This window comes from Lissotriton helveticus, chromosome 2_1, assembly GCF_964261635.1.
Source record: "Lissotriton helveticus chromosome 2_1, aLisHel1.1, whole genome shotgun sequence".
NCBI lineage: Eukaryota > Metazoa > Chordata > Amphibia > Caudata > Salamandridae > Lissotriton > Lissotriton helveticus.
Window position 1 is genome coordinate 1,643,554,301 of NC_136059.1, and position 22,079 is coordinate 1,643,576,379.

General features: G+C 48.1%; 1 protein-coding gene across 2 annotated transcripts in view; it reads left to right on the plus strand.

Moving 5' to 3' along the window:
- Positions 1 to 22,079, plus strand: part of LOC144818819 (THAP domain-containing protein 1-like) — an 87,494-nt gene that overhangs the window by 53,461 nt on the left and 11,954 nt on the right. For both annotated transcript variants that reach the window (XM_078676594.1, XM_078676595.1), the window contains exon 2: positions 18,359 to 18,554. In XM_078676594.1, coding sequence (XP_078532720.1) covers positions 18,359 to 18,554 — 196 coding nt within the window. The remainder of the gene's footprint in view (positions 1 to 18,358; positions 18,555 to 22,079) is intronic.

Sequence of the window (22,079 nt, forward strand, 5' to 3'; positions counted from 1 at the left end):
TCTTGTCTTGGCGGACGTGGTCTCTCTTTCGTTTTACCAGTAGCTATGTTGTGTTTCAGAACTGCACATTCGTTTATATAATGACCTTGCTGTTTACAGTAATTGCATGTCCCCTTAACGGGAGCTGCAGGATGACTAGCTTGATTCGTACCCCTCTTCTGACTGTCTTGGGGAACAGATTGTGCAACTAGTACTTTCATTTTCGTGTCTTTCATACGTCTCCTTTCGTGTTCTTGCTCTTCCCTGATTCTATTCTGGTGATACTGGAGCATCTGGAGCATTTGTGACGGAGTATTAGCTTGCCAAGTACTCTCGACTTTCAGTACCCGATTTTTAACTTGTGGTAAAGAATTCTCGACTAGTTTGGTAACAAAAAGATGTGGATATGATTCACTACTTGTTTTCAGACCGCTATTAATAATTAAACATTTCTCAAATCTAGAATAAAAATCACTAGTGTCTTCATCTTGTTTCTGTTTACAGGCTGAGATAGCATCCCAGTCTTCCTTTTTCGTGGCTAGTAATCTTGGCAAGACTTGTATTAACAGTTCGGGCAATGCTTTAGCTTTTTCCCCAAGACCGGTACCTGGAACTCGTGTATTATCCTCAGTTTCCAATGCGGTCCAATCTATCTTCTTCTCTCCCACCTCCCATTCTTTTTCTTTGAGTTTTTCATATATGCCCGCAGGCAACAGGACCTTTAACATTTTAATGATATCAGGATACGTGTATTCTCCCATACGGAGCATGTCCTTTAATTCACGGTGGAACCCTGCTGGATCTTTGTCGTGACAGGGTATTAACTTTTTCATTTCAAGAAGTTCTATTTTCGTGATAGGGGTGTAAACAAATACTCGTTCTAGCTCACCCCCCGTTCCCTTAACTGGATGTACTTCTCGTAACGGATTCTGTCTGTCTATGTAGAACGATTTTCTTTCTGGGGGTGGAACAGGAACAAAATGTGGATTCAGGAACGTTCTGTATTTGTGGCGCTGTTCTAAAATGACACTAATTAAATCGGTACCTAGACCTTTCCATCTGTTTAGGAGTAACTCGTTCAGTACATCATGTAAAGGACCTGGATCAGAATGCTGATCCTCATACAGTGTGATGAGGTGTTGGATCATATACATACCCACCAGACGCTGCTCGGCTGGGGGCAGTTTCAGAAACGTTTGGGCCACTATTTCATCTGGAAACGTGGTAGAATCACTAGTCCATCGGACTGCTGATCGGGCTAATTCTTGTTCATGCATGGTACTAAGCTCACTATAACCTATCCGTAATTTCAGGATTTTATCAGTAGCCTGGAATACTTGTTCCAGAGAACACTGTTCTGGTACGGGAGAAGGAAAAACTTTCTTGTAATCTAGGCGTGAATGTCGGTCGGAAAATCTAGTTCTACCTACATACGCTATTCTGTCGGGATTCTCGCTGTCTACCTCTTCACTAGAAGAGTCATTCTCTTTCTCGGTTGCTCTATTTGCTTTCTCTTTCTCGTGTATACGTAGAATTTCCTTACGGATTTTCCTGTACATACTTTCTATACTACCTTGTGTCTTGTGTTTTCCCTCGGCTATATTATCACTCCACTTTGTCAAGACTTTCATCTCGTCTTTGTCTTTATCAGGATAATCTTGCTCTCTTATTAAACAGTTAATCAAGAACTGTAAAATCATATGTTGAATCTCGGCTTTTCTGTGTGCCATAGCTTCGTGAATACTTCCTGGATTCTCCCCTGTACGGACAAAACGATATATTCTGTCTAGATGTTCCTTCATGTCGGGCAGGGTGACCAAAAAGTTGGCAACCCGTCTTAAACGTACTGAATATAATACCATGTGATCTTCGCCTGGAACTGGATCATATATACTGTCAGTAAGAAGTCGCTTGAGATCTGCGTATGTAATCACTTTTGGCGTACGCTGTAACGCTGCTTCTCGCGGCGTCAGTCGTCTTACTTGAGGCGGGGTGATAGGAGCACCTCCCCCCGCTCCTCCTGAACTGGAATCGTCAGTTAATACTGAACGGGCTGGTAAAGTAACTGGCAAAACACGTGGTGTGGACTGGTCCGGGGGTACTGGCACATTAACTGGGTCCCCGGGACCAGTGGCTGGAGGAACAGGAATTACATTATTAACAGGGTGCTGAGGGTGAGCAGGCGGAATAGGATTTGCATATTCTGGGACTGTGTCGTCCAAATAGGACGACAGAAAAATTTCAGCTGCGGTCGGTTTATGACGTAGCTTAATCGGGACTAATGGTGGCGGTAAGTTACAGGGTACTTCCGGGGTTGCCTTCGGCAAACCCTCGGCAAGAAGAGGATACATACCTTTAATAAGGGCATTTCTCTGTCTGTCTGACTGTTCTGCTCTAACTCGCTCACCTTCTTCTAGAAGTTCCCTTTCTTGGGCTTTTCCTGAGGATTCCCTACTTAATTCTGCTTTTCTGAATTCTTTCTCGGATCTCCTGTGAGATTCCTTGCGCCATAACTCGATGGCATCTTTCTGGGACTGTCTGGCTTTCTTTTTCCATAATGCTTCTTCTACTCGCATGATGCACTCGGCATCCCGTGTACCTGATACAGGCCATCTATATTTTTCTTCAAGATCTTTCGTGTAATCCGACCATAAGTCTAGATATAATATGGCATCTAAGCCATGCTTGTGATACATAAAATGACCAGGACTGTCCCGAGGAGGGACAGGAACTGCTTCTTCGAGTAACCCTTTTCTAGTTTTGATCTGACGTAATTTAGAAAACAGAGGCATCTTGAATTTGTACTTAGACTTTAACACAATACACAATAAACACAGTAATGAAATGGCAAACAAAACACTCATACCACGACATAAAAATACACTAATGACAGTTCGAACAGAATACTACCTGATACACGGAAAACATAATACTTGAATTTCTCGAGAACGGACTTACTAGAATTACTGGATGCACTGCTAAAACAGTACAGAACATACCGGTCTCATAAAGAGACACGTCATACCGTATTCACCTAGATGAATACTTCGGACTGGATCTGTGTACCCAAACCCATCGGACCAGGAACAAACTAATGAACCTGTCTAGATACTTCCCCCACAACGGTACTCACCGGGAAGCAGAAACTGAAGGCCTCGGACTGGACTGGACTGCTACGACGTCGGACTACGAACTTCGGACTTCAGGAACAGGTGGGCCTCCGGATACCTCGGACCTTGCACTCTCGGCTTGGGCTCTGGTCGGGACGAACCGCATTCCACACCGCCTCGTCTGGATGCCGGACCGCAGTCTCCGTCTCCTCCGTGGGCCTGAGGGAGACTTGAAGCAGAAATATCTGCACGTGCACGGTAGAGTTCCGTCACGGCTGTAGAAGGGTCAGGGGGCCTGCGTTACATCGCCGGCGCGTGGGGAAAGGGCTCGTGCCTATTCGGGCGCCATTATGTGGTAAATAAATAATTAATTACCGGTACTATTTTTGAATACATTAATAAAACAGATAGCTCAATAAATAAGAGGCAAGATCCGATGTATCTGAGTCGAACGGGCTTTATTCAGGCATAAGGGAAGGGACAGGATCGGGACAGCCTGAAATAGAATGGCATAGAAGGCAGCTGCAACGTCTCATTAACAGTACAGGCTATATATACTAAAACATCACAATTACCTTACATACAGTAGGCGTAACTAGTGACAAGCGTAAGATAAGAACACATGGGCGTGAAAAGAAGGCGTGCACAGGGCGTGCACGTAGACATGTGATGAGAATGTCACAGTAGTGTCATAAAATGGGCGGATACATAGAGGGGGCTACCTGAGCAGCTGGAACCTTTAACCTAGTGGTGCGCGCAAACGGACAATGACGTGTTACTAGGGGAGAACTGGGGGCTATGACTTCTGCACTAGAAGAGGAGACGAAAGTCTGCGGTGTCAGGACGACATGTACCTATAGCATATCTGGTATCTGGTGTTTGGAGTACATGTTGATAGAATCTAAAAGTTATCAGGGCAAAGGCTACTTGACACTAAGACTGGTGCATGCATATATTCTTCATGTAATGCGTGTGCTATGAATCTTCTATGAATATTGATACAGTAATTCACTTGTATGGAGACAGAAAGACTAGACTATAACTGAAGCTGTTTATGTGGTTCAGTAGCTTAGGAATGTGAAGACGGAGAGCTGAACTGATAACTGGAGGCATAACATATTCTTGGCAGACAGGCAGGCAGAGCCAGGCCGGGCACCGCGCTGCGCGGCAGGAAGTAAGTGAAGGGTCAGGGATGCAGGTGGGGGCTGTATCGCTCCTCGGAGAGGGTTCAGAAGACTGGAGCTTGAATCTGGTGCTCAGGCCCTTTTGAGGCCTAGAAACGGGGACAATTCGATGAATTAACGTGTACACTGTAAAACGTTGACAACATAGGCCTAATACTCGTTGCTTTCACAGGAACTGGAAACTGGCATACTAGAGTTGGACACAACTATAATTGCGTCTTTAATCGATCATAGGGGGATATATGCATATCGATCATGCACATATGACATAGGATGGGGAACACATAGGCACACATAACAAGGCAAAATTCAATTTTCCTCACCATGCTGCCGCCAACGTAAGCTTGGAGGCCCCAAAGCAGAGCCACAAGATACGTTTATCCGCTTTAGTTTGATGTTCTAACAGCGGATCACGGAGTCCCAACAGGACATGGGCCATTGAGTCCGAGACCGGATATCCCAATATGTCCTTGATGTGGGAAAGAATTTCAGCCCAAAAGGGGCGAATGATCGGGCAGTGTCACCAGATGTGGCGGAAATCCCCCAGCAGGCCACAACCCCTCCAACACCTATCCGAAGAAGCCGGAAAAATTCGGTGGAGCTTGGACGGGTAAAGATACCAATCGTGCATGGTTTTTAAGTGGGCCTCCCTAAGATTCACCGAGTGATTGTGCGTCATGATGTCACTCCAAAGACGTTTCCATTCGTCATCAGAGACGTCCCGGCCCAGAAGGGCCTCCCAGTGTTCCATGTAGCGGGGCCGTGGAGAGACCGTAGTGGCCAGCAGTAACCCGTATAAGAAAGAGATCGTCCCCTTCATAGTGGAGGTGCGGAGAAGAAAGGACTTGAATGAAGAAAGAGGCCGGGTGGCGGCCTCGCTCACACCCGTTGACGTAGCCCAGTGGAGAAGTTGGTTGTGGCGAAAGCGCTCAGTGGCCGAAATCCCATAATCACGCATGCAATTGTGGAACGTGAGCGGAGCCACCCCGTGGAACCGATGCGTGAGCGCCCTACAGCCCCCCTCTCTCCACAGTCTGAAGGGTCCCTCCTGCAGTGCCGGCGGAAAGGCCGGGTTGAAGTGAATGGGGGTGAAGGGGGATGGAAACGTGGTCCAGCGGTCGTCGCTGGTGATCGTGTCCCACACTTTCAGGACTGTGCTAGTGGGAATGCTAATGTAGGCATTCTTAGGTCGGTTTATTTTGGGTTTCCAGATCAGGTCCCAGATCGACCTCCCAGCCACACTCCTATCCATATGTAGCCAGTGCTTCTCTGAAAGCTGCTGGGACCATTCCACAATCACACGTAGCTGCGCGGCCTTATAGTATAAGAGCATGTCAGGGAACCCCACCCCGCCTTCCTTTCTCGGTCGTCGCAGCGTCGTGAGGGGGATACGCGCCCGTCCACCCTGCCAGACAAATCTCAGCATCAAGGTCTTGAAGAACTGGAAAAAGTCCATCTCTATAGGAATGGGAAGGGCCTGGAAGAGATAGAGGAACTTAGGCAGGAGGACCATCTTAAGGGCGTGGATCCTGCCTGGCCATGAAAGGAATTTCGGTTTCCACTGGTCCAGATCCGCTCGGATCGCAGCCAGCATTGGAGGGAAATTAGCCGCGAATAGGGACCCTATGGTAGGTGTCAGGCGTACTCCCAGGTATAACCAGGAGGCCGACGCCCACGGTAAAGCTGTAAGCAAGCGTATTCGCTCCACTTCCGCTGGGGGGAGGGTCAGGTTTAGTATGTTCGACTTGTCAAAGTTGACCTTGAACCCTGCTACCGCCTCAAAGTGGGAGAGCACCTCCTGAACATGTGGCAAAGATTGGGCCGGATCCCCCAACGACAACAGCACATCGTCCGCAAAGAGGGAAATTTTGTGCTGCTCCCCCTTAAAGGGAAGGCCCGTAATCTGTTCCTTCTCCCGTATCGCAAGCGCCAGGGGCTCGATACTCAAGGCAAAGAGGAGAGGAGAGAGGGGACAACCCTGCCTCGTACCCCGAGAGTGAGGGAAGCAAGCAGACCGATGTCCGTTAACCAGCACCCTCGAGCTAGGGCTGCTGTAATTAGCTCGAATCATTGTGAGGAACTGGTGTGAAAAGCCAAAAGCGGCCAGGGTGCGAAACAGGAACCCCCAGTCGACATGATCTAATGCTTTCTCCGCATCCAGTCCCACCAGTATCGCCGGGATGCGGAACCTGGTGGCCTTCTCTATCAAATGCAGCACCCGTCGCAAGTTGTCATGTGTTTGCCTTCCCTTAATGAACCCGGACTGGTCCGGATGGATAATGGTCGGCATTAAATCTTGAAGCCGGCGAGCAACAATAGAGGAGTACAATTTAGCATCCACATTCAGGAGAGCTATCGGGCGGTACGACGCGCACCTAGAGGGGTCCTTCCCTTGTTTGGGGATCACGGTTATCATGGCCTCGGCCATAGTCCCAGAGGACTTCCCAGTGGTCGCCATTTCGTTGAAAAGGGAGACCAGGCAGTCAACCAGTTCAGTCGCAAATGATTGGTAGAAAAGAGCAGTGTAGCCGTCCGGGCCAGGAGCCTTGTTGGGCTTCAGGGCCTTTATAGCCTCTAGCACCTCTGCCCTGGAAAAAGGGGCCGTTAACCGCTCGTTCCATTCTCCAGAGACCTGCGGTATGGGGAGGTCAGCCAGGAACGCTTCCTGGGCGCCTTGACCCAGGGAGTCACCCTCGTATAGTGCAGCATAGAACCGGCCTAAGACGTCCGCTTTGTCCTCGTCCCGATGTCGCATGGATCCCCCCGGATCCTGGATCCCCCCAATATATTCCTTCTCTCTTTTCTCACGAAGTTGACGGGCCAAATGTCGTCCCACTTTGTTCCCTTGCGAGTATGACACGCGCCTTAATCTCAGAAGAGTGAACTCAGCGCGATTGGTGTAATGGGCCTTTAATTTCCCCCTGACAGCCGTCAGCGGTCGGAGGGTTGCCCGGGATGGGTTCGACTTGTGCGCCCGCTCTAAGCTGGCGAGTTCTGCCTCCAGTTTCTCCCGCTCCTCCCTCCTTAACCGATTAAGGTTCGCATTGAGGGCTATGCACGTGCCCCTCAGTGAGGCCTTGCAAGCGTCCCATGTATTGAACACAGACGTGTCCGAAGCCGGGTTTAGAGTCAGGAACTCCCTGATAGCCTTTCTTAGCTCCCTACAGGAGGTATCATCCCTGATAAGCGCTGCCAGGAAATACCATTTCCTAAAGCCGTCTCCCCTCACCGACCACTGCAGCATAAGGACCAGTAGGCTATGATCTGAAACAGAGAGCAGAAAAACCTTGGAATCATGGACATCCCCCTTGAGTGCCTGGCTCAAAAAAATATGGTCTATGCGTGAGTAGGACTGGTGAACGTGGGAGAAGAATTTATAATCTCGAACCTGGGTGTGTATGGTGCGCCAGCCATCGATCAGTCCCAATTCGCCCACCCCATTTTTCGTTTCAGTGGAGAAGACACCGGAGTCCATCCTCTGGGTACGGGAGCTGTCTAAGGCTTTATCCCAGACCATATTGAAATCACCCAAGACAAACAAATGTCCCTCCACAAAGTTCCCTACCCTATCCAACAAGGCCTGAAGGAAGCTATTCTGCTGAGCGTTGGGAACATACACCACCACAAACGTACACAAACGGCCATAAAGCAACCCCTTGACCATCAACCACCGTCCTTCCTTATCACAACTCACCCCCATAGGCTGGAATTGGAGGGACGCCCGGAAAATAAGAGCTACCCCTCTGTGCTTGGTAGAGGCAGATGATCTATAGATGAGGGGAAAGTGCCTGTGTCGGAGCCGGAGCTCATCTCTGCGTGCCAGGTGGGTCTCCTGGAGACCCACTACATCCAGGTGATGGTCTACTAAGTATTTCCAAACCTTTTGGCGTTTCTGCGGGGAGTTGAGACCTTTCACGTTCCACGTGCCAATGCTAATAGGCATGAGGAAACTTCAGGTCCCCCCGCTCTACAGTCGCTAAATCAACATACCTCTGCCCCTTCCACACTGCAAACATCCACACCCCCCCCTTCCATCAGACCCTCCCCACATGCACCCGGCTAGTCTCCCCCTCCCTGACGCCCTCTCCCGTTCCCATGAAACCAACAGACCCGGACCCACAGCAGAAAGAGGGAGGTCCCACACGGGTAACCACATCCTAGAGTGCTATGAGTAAGGAACCCATTATTCAAACGCCAGTGAGCTGTTCCCCCAAGGGAAGCAAGATTTGCAACAAGCATCCAGCGGTTACCACCACCACACACCACCCCCCCGCCCCACAACCCAATTACCCCCCCCCCCTTTCCGCCACCACCTCCCCGCCCAACACCAACCCGTACCCCAACAACCCCCCCTCAAGTGCCCCCCAAGCCCCTCCAGTCCCCCCCCCCCCCAAGAAACAAACCAGAACCTGAACAATATACTTAGCAGTCCCAGTGGATAGTAGTTCGTAGAGTTCCTCCTGGGCCGGGGACGGGGCACCATGGTTGGGTCCCCAAAGGCCACGGTCCGGGGTGTCTTCTCAAAAAGTACAACCAAACCCACGGTACCTTAGTTCACGTGCCCCTCCGGCACCAACCAGCCAGCGGCTCACGGATCAGGCCGCTCCGGAGCTCTGCTGTGGGGACGCCAAAGTCGCAGAGGCCACCAATGCCACTGCATCCCCCCTCTCCTGTAGGCTAGCAGTACGATCAGGTCGTCTACGGTCCGCGTCCGGGCCCACTCTCTGCCAGGAGGAAGATCGCCTACGCCTCCGCGATGGTGAGCCGCCAGCCTCTTGTGAGGGAGTCACGTCGTCCAGACCCAGAAGATCCTTCGCCACCTGAAGAGAGCGAATTTGCGCTAGCCTGTTTTGCCACCTAAAGATGATGCGGAAGGGATGACCCCACGAATAGGAAATGTTGCGTTCCCGGAGAAAGGTGGTCACTGGACGGAACTCCCACCTCTTCTGGAGAGTCGATGCTGCTAGGTCCTGGTAAAGCTGCGGATGGTGGTCTCTGAATTGCAAGGCTGGGAGAGCTCGTGCCTTCCGCAGGATACGTTCCTTTAACTGGAAGTCATGCACACAGACTAGAATGTCCGGGGGCGGCCCCCCTCCCCGTCTAGGCAGCCCGACCCTGTGAACTCTGTCCATTCTGATGTCCTGCACATCCTCCTCGTCCAGTATCTGCAAGAAGAGAGCTCGGACATAGCCTCGCAGGTCACCTGCTTCACCATCCCATGGCACGCGCGAATGCGGATGTTGTTCCGGCGGGAACGGTTCTCCAGGTCCTCCGAATGAGCCTGGAGGTCCAAGTTCTGCTCCGTGAGCCGAATGATATCCTGCTGGAGCTGGTGGACATCGTTCGCCATGCTTAAGTCGTGGTCTTCCAAGGTAGCCACCCGCTCTCCAATGCCGTCTACATCTCTCCGCACTTCACGGAGGTCCGACGCCACTTGGGCGCGGAGTTCGGACATGTCCTCCTTAATGGATGCGAAGAGTTCCGTCATGAAGGCCTTGGTTGCAGGTGCCTCATCATCCGAGTGCTTGGGCGACCTGCTGGGTCCGGGGGACACCGGTTGCTGAGAATTTTTCGATGCGCCGTCTTTGCCAGGCTTCCCCTTGCGCAGCGTAGAGGACATCGTGGCACCTCTTCACTTACGGGAAGTCAGGACGGCAGTCCACCCTCCAACAGCTGCTGGACCGTCAAACTAAGCGTCCCTTCCGTACAGGTGCCGCCAATGCAGTGATCCTCAGGCGTCAGGCCGGGTCTCCAGCCCAGGGGCACGTCCGGCGCTGCTGCGGGCCGCCGTCGCTGTTCAAAGTCAAGCTTAGTCTCCCCCTACTTTGCAGAGCCGCCGTTGCTCACAGGCCAGGCCCCCCAGCGAAGGTTCGCCGCTGTGGCAATGCAACACCGCAGTTGTTCAGGCGCCGCACAGGCAGGGAAACGCGGGGGCCCCAGGGGGTCCCCCTCAGGTGCCCGATTCTCAGAGAGCAGCACCACAGCCAGGCATCCACACCCGCTGGGTCGGATCAGGGACGGATGGGGGAAGAGTCAATGCAGCTGCCGAGGTCGACCTTGGGCACTGACCCACACCCGCGGCGCCCACTCTCCAGTTCCAGCGAGGCTTCTCACCAAAATTGCTCACCTTCGCTACCTAGCGTAGGACCCCCGACAGGTGGCAAGCCGAGGGCCGAGAGGCCGGGAGCTCTATCCGTCGCGACCCCACTTCAACGACTCCTCCTCCCCTCCAGTCACTCAGGCCCGGGGATCATAGGCCCGCAAGCAAGCTGTTTTACCATACGCAATCCCCTTGAATACCAAATGAAAGGACACCACACAGATATATATTGAAAATATATATATTTATTTACTAGAAAAAATATCCCCTATACTCTTTATGAGCACAGAAGCAAATGCGTTAAAACAAAACACAGTTTAAATATACAAAAGTTGCACAATATGGATGAGCCCTAGGGGCCACTTAAACCATATACTAAAATAGTGGTATAAGAACCACCAATTGAAAAGGAAATAGGCCTAGGGCCTGGGGAATCGCTGGAGCTGTTCGGGACTAACAGTGATGAAGTCGGGAAAGGCCCGCGGGACTCGGGTGCAGTGCTTAAAGTGAACGCATGCACCAATGTTAAGTCAATGGTGCGTAAAAGTTACAAAGTTAGTGTTTAAGGAACCTTCCGATGGACCTAAAGGGACGAAACTTTAGAGCTAGGCACTAGAGGTGTGTACCAGTGTAGGAACACCGGCGTTGCTGAGTTACCTCACCCACAGGAAGCGGGTGCACAGGTGCCAAGTCGTGTCGGGTTTCTTCACGCAGGTCGATGGTGCCTGGAGATGAAGATGCTGCAGGCGGGTCGTCGAGGAGAGTTCCGGTGGATCCAAGGATGGATCTGAAGATGTGAAGACCTGAAAGCAGAGGGGACAATGTTCAAAGTCAGTAGCCAGTGACTACCGTGGAACCAGGATGGAACCGGGCGATGTCGGGCGCAAACAGGTGAAGAGGTGCAGCTTGTCTCCGCTGCCACGTGGACACGAAGAGGTCAAGGACGTCCAGGAGTCGATCACGAGCTGTCCCACGAAGGCTCTAGCTGATGGCGGTGTCGGCAACTTGATTGGAGCAAACAGGCCTTGGCTAATGCAAGCCACGCAGGAAGTGGAAAAAGCTTAGTACTCGGACCAGCAAGGTCAGAGCGGGTGCTTCTTTTCAGGGGAGCAAGGGCCAGCCTGGAGCAACCAGACCAGTGGTTTAGTTTGTAGATTTCGTCGCCAAGATGGCCGCTAGCCACGTGGCAAGTGGCCGGGATGGCGCGTCGAGTGGCAAAGTGCAAAAGGGCCCCACGCAGATCGTGGAGATGCTGGGGGGCTGATCTTCGGTGCAAATGCTGCTCGGTGGTGGGGCTTCTCAAACCCCAAAGCACAGCGCCGTGGGTGCCTCGGGTGCTGCGCAGTCAGCTTCTCGGGGGTCTTTCGAGATGGCCGGTCCCACGTCTCTCGGTGCCTCTACGGGTCTCTTTGCAGGGACTGTGGATCGGGCTCTGAGATGTCTGGGAGTCTGGGTCTCGTCGGGCTCTGGGCTCGGGCTCCTGCAGGAGGCGGCGGCAAAGCAGACGTCGAGTTGCTGGTTGGTGCCTGTATTCACAGGGTGGTCACTCCTTGGCCACAAGGGAGATTCTCTTCAGTCTTCTGTGCAGCAGAATGTCGAAGTCCAGTTTTCTTCTTAGTTTCAAGTCGAGTTCAGGATGATCTGAAGTCATGGGACACAGCTCCTACTCTTATTCCAAATCTAGGGGCCGGATTACCTGCTAGGTCCCTCCTCTGGGTGGGACCAGGAAGGGGGGTGGTTACACCCCCTTTCCTTTGTCCAGCTTCGCGCCAAGACTGGGGCTGGAGAGCCCCAGCGCCGGTTTGAACTGGCATATGCACAGGGACACCTTGTGTGCCCCAGGCATGTCTCATTCTTTTCAGCCCTGTCCTACCCAATACACAAAATCCTGTCTGGGGTGGTGCTAGCACCTCCCATGGCAGGAAACCCTTTGTCCAAGCCTCCCTCGCTGAAGATACTCCCAGCAGCAGAAGATCAGACTTGTGTCTGTGGTGGCAGCATCCATTTTGTGATGCTAAGGCTCACGTTTAACTTTAACCGGGGTTCGGGTTAGATGCATGTCGTGTCCCTCTAGAAGGGTGGAATGCTACCCCCGTCGTCAGAACTGGCGAGGGGGTAGTATTCCAATTCATATGACACCTTACTCGACATGTTTTGATAAAGCCAAACCAAAGATAGCATTTAACCGCGAGGTTCATAATGCACTTAAGAGTATATGGTATGGCAGTATCATGGAACAGCTAAAGGACTTGGTTCCGAAAGCTGCAGACAGGCGCAGCTCATGCCAGAGCACCATCTCACATATTTCCAAGCACTCTGCCTCCAGGATTGCTGAGGCCTTCCATAGGAGTGGCTGATAGGAACATATGTGTCCATTTTAGGTTAGGTACAGGCATACTATACCTAAGTAAGGGGTGATTACACCGACTTACCCCAGCTGAGTGATCAGCCAGTTGTGTCAAATATGGAGGCCAGGCCAGGGGTGGCACAATACGTGCTGCAGCCCCTGGTAGGCCTTGGAAACACCTATGCCCTGGGTACCCTGGGTGCACTGTTACAGGGGCCCATAAGGTGAACCAGTTCCAATTTGTAATGCACCTAGAGTGCATTGGCATTCATTTAGAGAGAGAACAGCAGGCTGTGGGTCTGATTAGCAGGCCCACAGCCACATTAAGTCATAAACCAGTGAAGCAAAAAGCAAAAATTTAGGGTGACCATAGGATAGCAGACCCTACTATCCTACACAGTTAATATTTGAAATGGCACAGGCTCCAAGTCCCTTTGTGAGCGCCTAACCAGGCTCCTCAGACCAATCCAGGCGCTGCTTTTTCAGCGTGAGAGCAGCATCTGAATTGGGTTGGGAGTCTGGGAGCCTGTGCTGGCCCAGGGACTTCCAAATGAAAGGAGCACCAACGTGTCCGGCAGAAGGAGTGGCAGCGGGAGAAGCAGGTAAGTGCGTTAAATTCTTTTTTTATTATATGCCCCCTGCGCTGCCCATCATTTTATTTTGGCAGCAGCCACTGCTAGGACCATCCCCTTTTAACGATCCTTTTGATTGGTTGACTTGTGTCCTTTCAAGTTCACATTTGGGGAACTACTCTTTTCTTTTTCCTTCAGCACTCTTAGAGTGCAGGTGTTTCGTAACTCTCTCCTTCACATGCTGACCCCTCCCCGTCCTAGGCCGCATGTAGCTCTCAACCCCTCTCAGCGTGTCTGTAAATGCAAGACAACAGGGATAGTTGTGCTGTGCTATGTCTGAAGTGCAGAATGTAAGGTTTTTTTTGTTGTATCTCCTGCTTACCACATGTTGCTTGAAAGCACAAGCATTGACACAACACTTTAATGGTGCAAGAGGAAGGGCCATTGAGCTGCATTCAATCAGCTAGAGTTCGATGGAAAAGGTGAACTTAGAATGACATTTCTCCAGGTGGACCATAAATCTACTCCCTGGGCTACTATAAAGAACCAAATGGGTGAATCTTTTGGAAAGTAAATTAGTTCTTTGAAAGCGTCCCCCTTCACATTCTGACACTTCTTTATTGTTTTTAAATTCTGTTCAGAAATTCCTGGGTAAAAAGTATTTGAAATAAAGCCATGCCATCCATAAAGACTAAAAACCTTGACTTCAGTGTACAGTTTTGAGATACCATAGATACCATAAGATATGTATTTGCTTTTCCTCTACTATTTTTAAATGTTTTTTTCTTTCACCTTTTTAAAAGAGTACTTTACAGGCAAACATTGGCAAATTGAGTGTTGCTACCCGCTCCCCAGAAAAAACAATGATGTAATGAATGGAAATGTTATCTTCTCTCTTTCCAGAGCCCATTTTGTTTGTCTGTCGGACATGAGGGTGACCCTGAATTTGTGTCTCACTCTTCCCTTCTTTATGTATATTATAAAACCGTGAGGATGACAGTGGTTGGGTAAACAATGGATTTACGAAATACTGAGCATGAAACTGTGGATTATTTTTTCCCTGGCTCTACCAAATCACATTTTTTTTTACCATAATCATTGAATGGAATTTATTTTTTAGGTCTCGCCTGAGCCAGCGCATGCGATGCTCTGGCGAGACTTTTAGTAAACAGGCTTCGCGTGCGGGGGCGCGCTGGCCGTGCTTGTTTAACTTTAGGCGCGCGCGCACCACTCGCATGCTTGCCGCCATCACCACCCCGACCCCTCTGCTTGTCGATCCCATTATCAGAGGGGGACAACTCAGTAAGACTTTGGCTGTGCTTGTTTAACTTTGGGCGCGCGCGCACACCACTCGCGTGTTTGCCGCCGTCGCCACCCCGACCCCTTTGCTTGTTTTACTTGAGGTTTTTCATAGTGGGGACTATGCCATGTCGTGTTGCTGTTAGACTGCTTTATAATGGTATATAGGCGACAATATTTATGAAAAGCGTAAAAAAATGCTTTACATATCGATACAAGGCAGATTGTATTTCATGTTTTTAGTGTCGCACATACTGAGTGCAATCAGGCAAGATGGCGGCCATTAGAGGGGTGAATTAATATACATGTGATAACCAGGAACCCAGCCTCACTCTGACCCTCTCACTTGGTGGGGGGAAAGGCAGATTGGGCGGGCTCATCCAGTTCAATGTGCCCTCTCCCTGTCCTAACTTTCCTCTTCCTTTCTCGAGCCTCACTTCTCCCCTCTCGTTATCTCTCTTTTGTCTCTTTCCTATCTCACTCGCTCTCTATCAAACCCTCTTTCCCGTTACTACTTCTCTTTTCTTCCCTAAGTTACTTTGCATTGTCCCTTCCCCCATAGTCCTCCTTCTTCTCTATCACCTGTTTTCCATCTCTTTTCATGTTGTATCTTCCCGTTTCTTTACCTGCGCCATGTTCCCAGCTCTTTTTTTAATGCAAAAAGTTTGTCTCCTTTGCCCATTCCTCTTTTTCCTTGACTCCTCCTTTCTCTTTCCACACGTTTGCTCTTTCCGCTCACCCTGATCTGTCTTCCCTTTCATGTCCCACCTCCTGTCAGGACAGACAGACCCTTTCGTAGATGTAAAGAGACTGGCCCCGTCAGCCAAATATGCCCTATATTATCCGCCTGGCTGGCAGCTCACAGTTGTTTCAAATTCTTTTGATGAACAGCTGAGAGTTGAAATGGGAAAGAGAAAGTGACTGTTATTACGGGCCAGCCCGGGTAGCAGTTGTCCCCTCCTTCCTCGTGCGCTCACTCACTTGCTCCCCCAACCTCTCTTCCTCTCGCAAGGGAATCGATTGAATTGGAGAAAGGGAAAAGTTTCAATTGTACCCTAATTTGTGTCTTTTTTTCTTGAGAAATTTAACTAAAGTAATGCAGAATTAGACTTTTAGCACTAAATGTGGTTTGCTGTTAAATCACGATTATTTTCAAGACATACTTCTCATACAAATGTCACATCATTGTCCGTAGACTCGTTAGAGCAGATTGATCCTGTCACAATGAAAAACAAGCATTGGCATAGCCAATAGGTCTCGCTTTTGGGACCTTATAAGTGTTAAGCCATGCAACACTGGATGTTGTTGCACCAAGGATATTGTGCTGAATAACTAAACACTTATAAGGTCCCAAAGGCGAGACCTATTGGCTATGCCAATGCTTGTTTAGAATTTACTTCCTAGTATTGTGTGGTCACATATCTTTTGAATCTTTGTTTAGTGCAGAAAGATGGTTTTGTTCCGCTGTCTGTATAATCAGTATTTACTCACAGCAGCTGAACACGAGGCCTTTTTTTGCCTTTTGCATTATACCTTTGTATACGACTGGATATGTGGTTTGAATGACATGTACACTCTTTTCTCAAACAAGACAATAAACAATATCATGCTGCGCTGTTCAAGTTTAATATAAAGCTTACCTGTTCGAGTAACTTCCAAGTTTACAGTGGAGGTGCTTGTTACGCATTGAAATCATTGTATGGCAGTTGATGAGTGTGTTAAAATCAAGAATCTGGCTTGCAATCCAAGTCATGCCCCCAAAGCTATGATTTCTTGCCTTAAAAACTACTACCTCCATAGGTCACATGCAAGCATAATAACAGGTGTAACATGCAGTTATTAGAATAATTTGTGAAGTTTCTTCACTGTAAAACATTTTGTATGGTAGCAAAACATTCACTGAGAAATCTGGATGTTTGTCTTGAAAGGTATGTCTTTTGAAAGCCTATCCGCTGGCCTAATAAGACAAGTACTGGCCGCCACTTTACTACCAACGATTATTAACGGCGAGGAAGCATACCCCGGTCAGTTAGTACATATCTTGGACTAATACCAAGTTGGGGCTTATAAAAGGGTTTTCAGTCTTCCATTGTAGAGCTTCCTACAGTGGAGAAGTGTGGCTCAGGGGTTAGAGGCAGCAGACCCGGAAGCTGAGATCGGTCCTGGACCAGGGTTCAATTCCCCACCTCGGCGGGGCCTTGGGCTAAAAATTCCACGGACTCGATAATTCTCGCCCCGGTGCCTCCTCGACTCACTGGTTCACACTCTGTGACTCTGGGCAATAGCTTGCTTAATCTCCACAACGGCCCCTCGCGGCGGGATGCCTGACTTTCCCCTTGTGGATACCCTGCTATCTCACAGGGGAATACCAGGAAGGGTTCCCTAAGCAAGCGCCGGGAAACCCACTGCGGGTAGCTGTGCGCTATATAAGCTCAATTACATTTACATTTCCTGATAAGGCTGGAATTGGGGCTGGTTGCCCAAACGTGGGCGAGTATGGCGTCCTTTGTAAATTACTACCATAGAATAATGAAGGCGCCGGCCAATACATTGAAAGCAGCTCTCCAGCCCATCTTCGTTCAAAGAGGGAACCCTTGGTCCCAATATCAACCACGCTCAATCAACACCCTTCAAATTGACCAAAATGTGTTAAACAGCTCATAACTTGCATGCTTAAACGTTCCCTGAAAAAACAAATTAAAACGCTATCCAATGCAAGCGACATGGACAAGCTTAAAAACTCAGGCAAGCTGTGGGGCCGTTGTAAGTCGGTGTACAACCACTCCCTTAGACCACAACCCTGTTTGTCTAGTGCACTTTGTAAAGGCAGCATAAAACAAATCCTGTTTGCCCGGCTAATGGGCCTACAGACCAATGAACTTAATCCAAGATGGCAGTCCCTTACAAAAACTGCCAACTTAGCAGTTTTAAATATGAGTCTTTTAACTCTGCTGCTATCCCGTTCTTCTGACACCATGCCGTAGATTGCTAAAACCCCTCTTCATCGCCCATGGTGCTCAATCGTCCAATGAGGCCGCAAATTTGGTGTTTACCATCAAGGAGCTGATGGAACTGGCAACATTCGGCAAATAAATTAATATTATGCAGCTTCGCCTAGAAGATGTAAGCAATGGCACCAATTTTCACCCTGAGCCCACAGGCTGATTGACAATAACTAAGCCAGACTGGCACGGCTGATCCACCTGCTTAGCCCAAAAACAAGTGTACCAAAGTAACTTAAAGCCCAGTGGGCTAAAGGCGGTAAGCTGTTACAAATGGCTCCAACACCCAGTGTCGGTTGCGAGGGGCGAACACTAATTGATTATATGTATTTTAAATTGGATTAAATTGATTTTTTAAAGCTGCTGTTTGCACTTACCCAATAATGCTAACTTCCAGCTCATACCATGTACATCAGATTCGAGTTCTGCACTTTAAGACCTGACTTACTCAGTCTGTTTTAACTGTATTTCTTGGGTTTTAATGATTTTACGCATCAGTGCTTTTACAATTTGGAATATAGTACTCTTATATTGTAAACATTTTTATTAATCACACAATAAAGGCTTTTTGTACCACTTGTGTGCTCAAATTACTTTTTAATGTGAATATTATCAAATGCAAGAATAAGTAGAAAATGTTGGCTCAACGGAAAACATTTGTAGGTAATTAAATGTGCTTGTCATTTCGCATTCACATTCTATTTAAATGTCTAAATTTAAAATAATGCCTTTTGAGCCATATTATAATTTTTTTTTTTTTAATAGATTCCCTCTAGATGCAGAGAGAAGGAAAAAATGGTTGTGCCAACTGAACAGGAAGAATTACACACCAAGCCGGCATACGTTTTTGTGTTCCAAGCACTTTGAAGACTTTTGGTTTGATAGAACGGGGCAGACAATCCGTTTGAGAGAGAACGCTGTGCCAACAATATTTTCTTTTCCAAAAAATACTCGAAAAAAGGTATTTGAAATAACAAATACACATTTATATATATGAGCTCTTTCCATATTTATATGAGGTTTGCATTCTCCAAGAAATGAACGAAGAAGAGTTGTTTTCAATCTAAATAAAAGGTACGCATTGGAAGTATCACTTGAGGGCACACGTGAGGGCCGGATGGTCTTTTATTCAATGTGCCTCTGTGAGTGCTTCTTCCTCCATCTATGCATGAATACATGTAACTGGAAGTCTTCTGTTGTATACAGTTTTACAAATTCCCCCAGCCCCTGTGATTATAACAAAAAAGCATAGTTCCTTAGTATTCATTTACCACAGCATTTGCTGGGCGAGACAGCAAATTCGCAAAGCAAACTGAGCTAGGGCTTCGGTCCATCTCTCAGTGTTCTAACTTTACCTGAGCCATGAAAAGAATTTTGCATGTAAACTATAAAATAATCGTCATGTAAAAATATGATACTCTTCGGAATAAAAAAGTTATTTCTTTAACAGTTTATCGTTTTGAGAGCCTGGTGTTGACATTAAGGGGCCGATTACAATGTACCCTGTAAAGTCTCTGATCGTCGGTCGGAGCCTTTCTGGGCCACATCGTAATCGGCTCCTCAGTTTACTTCCCGACCGCTGCATGATAATGCTGGCGGTCGGAAACTAAACCTGCACGTCATTCCTGCTGGCTTACAATGGGCTCAAGGAGCCCGTCGGCCAGTCGGAACCGCTCATAATCCCAAAGGGCGGGCCATTCTGCCTTTAGGATTACGATGCACGGTTTTCGGCATGGAAACCATGTCAGAAAGCGTGTTTGGGGGCCACAGCAGGGCCCCCTTGGGTGTGTTGCCTCTGTTTGGGGGCCCCCTGTTGATCCATGCAGTGATGAACAGCTCCTCCCATTTTCCTATGGGAGCATGTATTACAGCAGGTTTATGGCTGTAATGCATGCTCCCATAGGGAAATGCAGGAATGCGACCAAACAGTGTTCGGTTGCATTCTAATGAGGCGGTTGGGACCTCCAACCAGAGGTTGGTCGGTCCCAGGACCGAGTCGGTGTAATGAGGAAGCAATTCTGCCCGACAGCGAAATTGGCTCTAAGTGTTTTCTAACATGAATTTCGAAGCATGTAAGAAAATCCCAATACCCTAATTCCATTTTCATGAGACAACAAAGGAAAACGTTTGTCATGTGGACTATATATAGCCAAACAAACAATGTTTGTAGCAATATTATTGATTATTAAACCATAAATAGATGGGTCTATTACTCCAAGGTACTTTCAAATTTGTTGCTCAAAGAAAATGAAACACAGTCAAATTAAAAAAAATATCCCTAGGATCACACAATTCGGTCAGGTGAAGAAGCGGAAGTTTGAGCCCAGATTTCTTTGTCTGTACAGTTTAACCTATAGATGGATCTTGTCTTTAATTTCACAACTAACAACGAAGTGTATTATTTCGTCTTCAGTTCTACCATGAGCAAAATTAGAAACTATGATCAATAATATATATATTGTATGGCAACCAATTTAACGCTAGCTACCCCTCCGTGGGGTGATTCACGTGCTTTATAAATTAAATAAATAAATAAATTCAATATGCAAAAAAATATTCTAAATAAAAAAAAACTGTACGTGAAGCTTAAGGGTAGTATTAGCTTCCTTTTCTTAAGCACTTGAAAGCTCCAGAAACCATTCCTTGCCACCTTTGTTACCACCACTCTGGCAGTAGCTTATCTTCGAACAAATGTACTTCTTGTCTTTGACAACCTCAACTTGGCACCAGCCTCCGTACTGCATCACTTGTCTTCTGCGCTACCATAGGGGACTGTTGAAGGGTTGTTCAGCCTTAGGACAAGTGACTCCTACTATTGGAGCCAAAAAGCCCGTCTAATATTTGAGGTATTTTTCTCTGACTGCGTTCTGGACATTCTTATTTTGCACTGTGTCAGATGGCCTTTAATGTGACGAGATGAGTGGCTAAGTGCTTGTCCCACCTTAACTACAAACAAGCATTTGCAATGCAATAGGTCTCGCATTTATGAGAGTTTGAGCTATTGCAGTTGTAAATGACAATGCCAATAGCTTAAACTCTCACAAATGCGAGAACTATTGCATTGTAAATGCTATTTTTGGAAAAGCACCTCATGCCGCGCTTTCACGTTAATGACGGCGAAGCCCCTTTCTTTAGATGATCCGGGCCTAAAGAAAGTGGCATGGCCAACGTTAACGTGAAAGCCCCCATGGGGTGCTGGTAAACCAAAAAATGACTAAATAGTAAGAAAAATAAAGCAATTTGGTTGCGTTCGAGCCGCAAACAACAAACTTAAGGCATGGCCACAACTGTATCAGCGTGGCCACAAGGGGTGTCCTGGTGGGAGGTTACAAAATGAGACAAGGCGGTACTAAGGATGGACTACTAAGCCTATTGACCAATGAGAAGCCACAGTTTACAAACCACAATGACACAAGCCAATGAAAAATATGGCTGGGCAGAGTGAGCGAAGCTTCAAGTCCATACCTGATTACAGCATGGCTTGCAGAGCAGCGTATGCGCTGCCCAGGCTCGACCTAATGAGGACTCGCGCCCTGAAATTAAGGCATGCCTGAAAAATCCGAAATTATTTTGCTCACCCACTCGTGTCCTTCAGGAGTAGACTTCTGCACCAATGAAAGGAATTCTCATTCCTGTACTGCATTCAGGTTGGGCCATGCACAGAGAAACAGGAGTAGATCTTGCAAGTGATGAATCCCATAGAAAATCCAAGTAATGAATATAGGTAAGAACAGAAAAGTACTTGTGCACTCTGAGGGGTTATAACCAATGTCATAACTAAACGGAAGCTCCAGGATGTAGATTTGAAGCAAAACCAAAGGGTCTCAAGAGCAATATGAAGTTCTTGCTGCTAAAGCTGTAGAAAAAGGTGCATCAATATGCAGTTGGAGGTTAGGAAGTGTACACACACTTGCAAGACTCTAAGGCACTTAGTAGCTGACTTGAAGAAAGTATCCACCAATAACTATTTGTATTAAACAGACGCTGCATTTGCAGGTCTGGGGTTCAATGGTGGTATACACTTGCAATCATGGGAGTAGTTTGGCTGGAATAAAGTATGACATTGCTGTAAAGCTGTATGACAAACGTAGCTGGGGCAGTGAACCAGTGCTCTTCTTTGACCCCTCTCCTTGGTATTGACAATTATAGCCAATTTTTGGAGAATAGTGGAGACCATGGGTGCCAAAAAAACAGAATGTTGGGGAGTGCTCATTCTTCTATGAGATGTGTTGGAACTGGCCCTTCCTGCAGGGTTATCCCCAAACTTTTTGCTTCTCCCTCCCCTATTTTTCCTGACCTGTGGCTGTTGGCAATAGGACCCTGGGCACTTTACCACTGCTGATCAGTGCTAAAGTGCATATGCTCTCTGTGTAAATTGTATTATGATTGGTTATCCATGATTGGCATATTTGGGTCACCAAGAAGTCCCTAGTAAAATGCACTGTGTGTGCCAGGGCTGGTGATAACAAATGCTACTTGTGGGCCT